Source organism: Malaya genurostris, chromosome 2, assembly GCF_030247185.1.
Source record: "Malaya genurostris strain Urasoe2022 chromosome 2, Malgen_1.1, whole genome shotgun sequence".
In the NCBI taxonomy this organism is placed as follows: domain Eukaryota; kingdom Metazoa; phylum Arthropoda; class Insecta; order Diptera; family Culicidae; genus Malaya; species Malaya genurostris.
This window is the reverse complement of record NC_080571.1, coordinates 21,265,139-21,274,058: the sequence shown is the minus strand read 5'-3', so window position 1 is coordinate 21,274,058 and position 8,920 is coordinate 21,265,139. Positions and strand designations below refer to the sequence as shown.

The following is an 8,920-nucleotide window of genomic DNA, read 5'->3' as shown; positions in this document are numbered from 1 at the left end:
CCATTGAAAGTTATATATATATATATATATATATATATATATATATATATATATATATATATATATATATATATATATATATATATATATATATATATATATATATATATATATATATATATATTAATTTTATAAAACTAGTCATATGGTATATATGAACCTATCTAAATAAATTAGAAGTGAATATAATATGCGCTTCATAAATTGTTCCAATGTATGTTGTGCGGATATCTAGTAATGATTATAAGACGCGCCAATCAATTTGACTCAGACTGGAAATTTCATTCGTTATATGGAAATCCTGTAAAAATAACGTTAAGAAGAGTTTTATGTTTCATAAGATTATCTCATATATTTGACATGATGTTGAACACATCTGTGTGGGTACAAACGAATTCATAATGATCAATGCATAGCATGCCATGACAAATTGCGGTGGGTACAACTTCAACAGGTCAATCGCATTGTAAAAGAACTGTTTCACTCATTTCATCACGAACAACCATTCAGGTAAGAAGTGCACCGTACTGGGTGATTCCGTTTCCGATAAATAGTTATAAAATGCACAACATCTTGTAACTATTATTGGAAATGCTAATAGTGCAAAATCATTAGAATATCATATAATGTGAAAAAGAAAATTTAGCTCAGTGTAGTTGGTTTCCCCTCGTTTGTCAACACCCCGCATACGCATGGCTGCCAGATGGCTGACTAAACGCTGCCAGTTGGAAAAATCTGGCTGGCAGACATTCTGGTGACCGACTGCCTTACCGCTGCCAGATATACAACTCAAACGATACAACCGTATCCACCAGGATTTTTCCACATTGAAATCTTTGACATTTTCAGTGAAGGTGAGAAGATGAAAACGCTCGGCTTAGATACAGGCAACTTTGTTTTGTCAAATTGGATTTGACAACCGTCACTGAATTAATTTTGGTAGCCGTCTGGTGCCCATGGCTGCCCAGGTAGCCAAAACGCTATGCGGGACCGATCAGCTGCTTGCAGGGATGCCTGATTTCATCATAATATTTGAAAATGAATCATCACAATAAATTATTGGATTACGTTGATAATATATTTAACTTTTTTAGCGATGTTGGAAGGTAATAATTTATTTTTCTCAACGTTGCTCATCTAGATTATTTTTTATTGTGTTGGTAATTTTCATCCGAAATTAAGTGGCGGTAGACCAGAAGCAAGTAAATATTGTAACAAAACGGGTTCGATTTTGTATTGCGTTGGAGGATGAGAAGTAGCACAATTATGTATATAGTTTTTTTTTTATTCAAAAGATATTTTATTCAAGCCTATTTGAGTACAAGCTTTACGTGGCCGATTTAGCTGAGTTTTTAGATAAATTCTTTTTTGTATTGGATCTCGTTGTCACCATTTTTCTAGGGGGAGAGGAGCTTCCATTTTCCTCCTGCGAGGATTGAGGGGCAGTTTGTTTGTTGTTCATCTCGTCATGCATTGCCGTGGTATTGTTGTTGATTTCGTTGCTAGTTGCTGTAGATGCACCTTGTTGTACATTGTTTGCAGTTGCTGGTTGGTTGGATGGTAAGCTGTTAACTGCAGCTGGTGTACTTTGTTCTATAGGGGTTACGTTGGATGGTTTCATTGAAGGAGATACTTCCCTGTTGTTGGTGACTGTCACAGGTGTACTGGGGTTGCTTGGGGTTGGTGTAAAGGAAGCACCGTTGTCCTTTGTTATAGTTGTCTCCTTGTCCGGTTTATCACAGGGCTTACCGTAGTGAACAGCTTTTTGGCAATATTGACATGTGGCCATCTGATTGTCATAGGTAACAAGTGATTTGCACGGTATTCTTGTATCCAGACCGAATGTCACATAAGAAAGTATAGGCCTCCTCAAGCGCATGCGTAACAAACGCACGCCATTTAGAATACCGGGGAAAAAATTCTTCCACTTTTCTTTTTCGATAGAGAGAATCTCTCCGTATTGGGACATAGCTGCGCGAATATAAGAATCATTGACGCTTGAGGGAAGATCATGCACACGCACTTCTATAGCACCTTCTTCCATATATACTGGAATGTTGTACTTGATATTTTCATGCACCACATAGTGCACATTATTATTGTCTTTAGCGAATTGAATTGCATCCAACTCTTTATAGAACTGGATATAAACAGCATTATTGGTCTTATTGCATTGAAGTAAATGCACACGTTTAATGTCAAGATGCATTTGCTCCTTAAGCAAACCTTCAAGTTCTCGTATCGAAGGTCGAATTTTGCACTGTCTGATGTCAACAATAATTGTATTCTTTCGTACCGGCGGTAGCTTTTGTTCGTTTGGTTCACTCATTTCGAGATCGTTCTATTGTTCTCTACACAATACTGTACTTGATTTCTTCTGTCCCGAACGTAAGCGGTTTTGGTTTATCGACTGACTTGGTTGAGATGTGAAACCGAACTGATGTATATAGTTTTGGCAATATGTATTAAATCTGTATCCTGCATGAAATTCGCATGGACGTATACAAATCAATACATTACAGGTAATTTTGTATGAATGGCAACTCTGTTGGTAAATGCAAAAAATAAACACAGTCTAAATGACAGACAGGATGTTTTTGATAGGGTAACGCGGCGACATCATGACATATGCGTGTACTGTCCCAACTGAAGGAATATTCGAAATGACCGTTGAAATGATTGAAGAATCTAATTTGAGTGTCCTGTCTGTTAGTCTGTGGTTTTATTTTAACAAAACCTTAATTATATATACAAGTATTTTTCTTACAAAACATGTACATGTCGCGCAGCATTTACTGGCTCACACGCATCCCTAGCTTCCTGGCTCACACACATCCCTAGCTATGTTTGCGCGCGCATCTAATTTTGCCTGCTTGTTTAAAAAGGTATTTATTTCATACATTCAGGCGCGCGGCTCAGGCAAATCCTGTATGTGCATATTTCGGCCCTTATTTCGATAGTGGAAGATATTATTGCTGTGAATGCGGAAAATCCTATATCCGACACTAGACCCGCTAGAATTGTGGCTTATTTCGGCGTGCACACAAATCATAAATCTATACCTGCTATTAGTTTTTTTTTAGTTTTTATCGTCACTGCTAACCTCAATCGGATGAACACATTTTGACATTGGATTGGATATCTAATATTAGGTTTTACACGATGACGACACAAATGAAGTGCCGATGAATCAAGTTCATTTCTGACAGCTGCCGTGTGTTTGTTTTTTTTTTTTGCAACTGCAAATTATCAGTTGAAAAATGACGAAAAAGTGCCTGTTAAAAACGTGTTCCACAGTGAAAAGAACTAAAAAGATTGCCCTGTATGCGTTTCCAGCATCAAGGAGTGATATTTGTATAAATCTGTTTAGTGTGAGGAAACTAGAAATTTTTAAATTCAAATGATGAACCTCTGATCAACTTTAAAACTGTAAACAAACAGACGGCGATTGTCAAAAAAGTTCATTCTGTTAATTTTGTGAGGTTATGTCATGTTCGTGTAAAACCTAATCTGGTTTTACACGATGACGACACAAATGAAGTGCCGATGCATCAAGTTCATCTTTGACAGCTGCCGTGTGTTTGTTTTTTTTTTGCAACTGCAAATTAAAAGTTGAAAAATGACAAAAAAAAACAATATTTTTACCGACTTTCACTCAGCTGAACGTACCGCAATCAGTTCAGCAATTTATTTATTGACGAACGTTCCGTAAAACTGAAGTTGGGTCGAGCTGTCATTTTCCATTATACTGATCAGTAATTTGTGATGAGGATTCTGCAATATTATACTGTTTAATCAGCACGGCAAGATAACCGAACGTATCCTCAAAAACAACCGATTAGTTCAGTTATTCGTACAGTTCAGTATAGTATGAAATCAATATTGAATATTTATTTTAATGTTTGAAATTTCGGAAAACACACACCAAAACAATTGAAATTCAAACGCGTTTTGTTGTTTATTTTATACGTTTTATTTATTCAATATAATATACATATCAGTTTTCTATTAAATTAAATCCAAACTTCGTCGAAAACATTCCTTAGCTGTATTCCTTCCGATTCCAAACAGTTTAGCTGCAGGATGACTTTTACAGACACAGTTACAGTTTTATAAGTTACATTGAAAAATCACAGATTTAATATAAATTTAAATATGATTTATATAATTAAATTGATAGTGACTGCGGATATGTGAAGAGAGATGTTGTCCATGCCTTTCTACATAACCGAAAACTGCCTTCCGACAGATCCCATTTATTGTTAAGATGAAATTTTGTAGAAAGAATTATATTACTTACTGAATAGTTCGAATAACGAAGCATCCAGAAATTGAACTTTGTTCAAAGTTGACTCTAATTTACTCACTTTGATAAAATTGAACTGAAATGCTAGGTGTTTGCGTATAACTATTGGACTCGATGATTTTTACCGAACGATTCGTTAAAAGTTGATAAACTGCTGATCGTTCCGTACTATTTCTGTCAAATTTACAGAATATTTTTAAAGTGCAAACTGCTCGGTACATGTATTTTAAACAACCGAATTTCGGGAAAAAATTATGCGGAATACGTCAATTGTTATAAGAATAGCGGACAATTCGATTATTTGGTTATTTTCCCGCAAATTTGAACTCCGAAATTTGGACCAAAGTGATGATTTTACCCGCAAATCTGAAAATCCGAAAATAAGTGTGTGTGTGTGTGTGTGTATGCATTTCCAACATCAAGGAGCGATCTGTTTAGTGTGAGGCGATTTGCAATTTTAAAATGCAAATGATGAACCTCTGATGAACTTTTAAACTGTGAACAAATACACGGCAACTGTCAAAAAAAGTTTATTCTGTTAATTTTTGTGAGGTTATGTTATGTTCCTGCAAAACCTAGTTGCCGTGTGTTTGTTTTGTTTTGCGACTGCAAATTAAAAGTAGAAAAATGGCGAGAAAGTGCCTGTTAAAAACGTGTTCTAAAGTAAAAAGAACTGAAAAGATCGCCCTGTGTGCATTTCCATCTTCAAGGAACGATATTTGTATAAATCTGTTCAGTGTGAGGCAACTTGCAATTTTTAAATACAAATGATGAACTTTTAAACTGTAAACAAATACACGTCGGCTGTCAAAAAATGTTCATTCCGTCATGTTCGTGAAAAACCTATAAAACATTTATATTATAACATGAAACCAATTTGAACTGATATTCAAGGAAGTCGTGCCTTGACGAAACTTTCTTGTTAGACTGAGAGTTGTTTGACCTAACTTGACGTTACATATTGAACCGTTCAATTTTAACGTTGTAATTCCATATAAACTTGTGAAGCCAACATTTTAATTGTTGTTGATGAAAAAAATTATTAAATTTCGTCGTTGAATATTCTAGTGAGCGTGGTAATGACTTATGAAGATATGAAAAATGAATGCTCATTGAAACTATTATTCTATAGCCGTATTTCACAGGAGTACCATATATTTATTGTATTTCATTTTTTTAGTGAATACGGATAAATACAGTTCTTTCTTTGAAAAGCCATATAGATTTTCTATGAAAATATCTGGCATCTCTGTCTGTGTTTGTTTCTTCGTCAATGCTGCCAAGTGTACCGATTTATCGGTATTTGTACCGATTTTTGGCCTCGATACAGTAATACAGGCATGCTCTCTTAAAAACCCAATATTTCGTTTTTCGCACAGATAAATACCGATTTTCAATTTTTGTGTTTTGTTGCATATAGTTGAACCATGTTGATGTACAGACGTCTTTTTCCGCCAAAGATATTAAAAAAAAGACTTGGCAGCTCTGTTCTTCGCGAATGATGTTTTCCACTTCCAAATAATCAATATCAAATAATAATCATTCTTTATGTACCCATCCATGTAAATTTGACTAAATTGTAGTTCATATAGAGATCTCTACGGAACACGATCACATTTTGGAAACCAATGCAATAGATAGTTGTAAAATCACATTTCGAACGCCGACGTAAATAATCCCTATGCCTTTGTATATTTTTATTGATGGATTATGGTGAGTAAACTTCGGCAGGTGCATCCTTTGGCTCTGTTAAGACGGTACCGGCTATAACTTTTAAACAATCTATAAGGTGAGACAAGATTCAATTCAACATTAACCGGAAGAAACTGCATGTTTAGGGGTGATTAAATACCAGGTTTTATTTCTACAGGTGACGAAATCGAGATTTCGCTGTTAAGAACTAGCACCTAGATATGACCGATCTCATGACGATTGATCAAAAACCATCCGAACTCGAACCAGCTAATGATCGGACATTCGTTTGTGACATATGCGGCAGTGGTGAAATTACTAACTTAAATCAACATTTACGGATTCATATGGCAGAGAAACCATTTAAATGTGATATCTGTGGCAAAAACTTTGCCAAGAAATACGGTCTCAAGATACACATACGTTTACATACAGGTGAAAAACCATACAAATGTGATCTTTGTAGCGAAGCATTTCTAAGAAATTATGAACTCACATATCACAAACGTAATCACACTAATGAAAAACCGCACGAATGTGAAGAATGTGGCAAACGATTCGTGCAACCCTATCATCTTACTTTACATAGACGATATCACATGGAACCAGAATATGAATGTGAATTCTGTAACAAACGGTGTGTGACAAGTAGTAACCTGGCAACTCATAGACTCATCCACACTAAAGAACGTCCGTACAAATGTGACTTCTGTGATAAAAAATTTAAATCATCTAACAACCTGAGGCTTCACCTGAGGATTCACACAGAAGTGAAACGTAAACAATACAAATGGCACAAATGTGATATTTGTGACAAGCTTCTACGTAACGCTACCAATCTAAAGATACACTTGCGAACTCACACCGGCGAGAAACCCTACAAATGTGACATTTGCGGCAAATCATTCACAACCAAGCCTGCAATGAAGAACCATTGTGTGACCCACACCGGCGAACGGCTTCACCAATGTCAGATTTGTGACAAAGAATTTTTCACCAGTAAAAGGAAGAGGGAACACATGCGTATTCATTTGGAAGAACGGTCACACGAATGTGATATATGTGGAAAAGATTTTTTGAGGAAACAACAGCTAATTGTACATATAAAACGGGTTCACAACCAACCGGCAAGTTGAGATGATGAGAATAATACATGGAAATGTTTCTTGATTTAATAAATAGGTCGAAAAAAGGATTTTTTCAAAGTATGTCAAATTTTGAAGCCAATAGGAATAAAAATAGAAGTTATGGAGATTTTTACCTATTTTTGCCTTGCTCATATAGAAAGGTTATGCAATCACTGTGAAAACCGACTTTTGAACCGAGGCCCGGAAGGCCGAGTGTCATATACCATTCGACTCAGTTCGTCGAGTACGCAAAATGTCTCTGTGTATGCGTGTTTGTGTGTGTGCGTGCGCGTGTGTGTGTATGTAACGATTTTTTGCACTGGGTAAAATGTGCAAAAAAAGAAAATATGTATTCTTACTTTTCTCATAGATGGCGCGACCGATTTTCACAAACTTACGTTCAAATAAAAGGTCCTGTGGTCCCATGCGTAATTCCTGAATTTCATGCGGATCTGACTTCCGGGTAAAGTGGGTTAAATTGTATACCATCACTGAAAATGGGGAAAAATCTTTTAAATCGACCTCAAATCCAATTGATAGCTTTTATCAGTAGACGGTCAAATAAACCGATTTCGGCTATTCTTTTAAGAATCGAAGAAAATTATTTTGAAGAATACCACAGTATTATATACGATAGTATGATTGATATGAGAAAGGCATCATTACACCACTAGGTGGATTAAAACAGGTTTTATAAATATAAAATATAGGTATAGAATTCGCTCAAACTTTAGACAATTTTTCCGAGGCTCGGAGGGCCGAGTGTCATATACCAATCGATTTAGCTTCACGAACTGAGAAAATGTCCGTGTGTGTGTCTGTATGTGTGTTGTCAACTAAGAGGTCGAGATTTCAGAGATGGCTGGACCGATTTTGATCAAACTAGTCAAAAATGAAAAGTCTCCCCGTCACCCTGAACGCTATTGAATGGTTTTGAGATCGAATGTTTACTTTTTGAGTTATACGAAGTATTATGTCAAAATTTAAAGTTTTCCGACAATATTTGTCATAATTAACTTTGAGAACGGAATATGTTTTCAGACTTAGATTCCGAACGGTAATAGCAACAAACAAACCATAGATTGTTAAAATCTGTCCATTTTTAACGGAAATATCGATATTTTTGTGTAAGCGACTTTTTCCCCTATTCCAGCAGAAGGAGTTTTGTGCATTGTATGACAAAGCAATACTTGGAGGCAACGTGAAACACGATTTTTTATACTGTGACATACAATTTTTTCTAAGTACCAATAAGACTGTGTACAGCATCCTTTTTCATGACATTTTGCCTCGGACCGATTTTACAACGGTTCGTTTTTGGCAACGTAATCGTTTGAATATGACATATAGTGGTTTTCAGCTGGACATAGAATGCGACGGAATCGTCGCAGGATAGCGAAATAATGAGCGTCAGGACCACTAATGCCAGGTTTGCAGATTGTTGTGTAATTTGCAATTTCGTTTGTTAGCAGACTTTGCAATTAAGCCGACTTTTTTTGCAGATTTTCGAAATTTTTATAAACAATCGTTCATTTTAATGACTTTTGCTATTACTGTAGGGTTTTCGTTTGGTTTTTTTTGTCATACTTCTAAATTTTGAGGTCGCATTGGACCATTTCTCATACGCAGACGCCTAAAATTTTACCTGGCATCGCTGCCAGAAAATTGGACAGTTGTTTTAACCCCTTCGCTGTCTGTTGTATTGAAATTAACTAGAATTAGAGCCAAAAGAAAAATTAATCGGCTGTTGGATTGAGGCCAATTGCCTTGTCAACTGGTAAAATTCCTTAGCGAC

General features: G+C 35.8%; 1 protein-coding gene across 1 annotated transcript; it reads left to right on the top strand.

The window, feature by feature from the left end:
* The first annotated feature begins 5,490 nt into the window (after positions 1-5,490).
* On the top strand, positions 5,491-7,245 carry LOC131429362 (zinc finger protein 239-like). The gene is made up of 2 exons (XM_058593438.1): positions 5,491-6,095; positions 6,177-7,245. Exon 2 carries the CDS (start codon positions 6,220-6,222, stop codon positions 7,132-7,134), a length of 915 nt encoding a protein of 304 aa, XP_058449421.1. The 5' UTR covers positions 5,491-6,095; positions 6,177-6,219; the 3' UTR covers positions 7,135-7,245.
* Positions 7,246-8,920: the final 1,675 nt, after the last annotated feature.

What these genes read in the sequence shown, in the direction of transcription:
- LOC131429362 (XM_058593438.1), top strand. Translation starts at nt 6,220, where the DNA reads ATGACCGATCTCATGACGATTGATCAAAAACCATCCGAACTCGAACCA.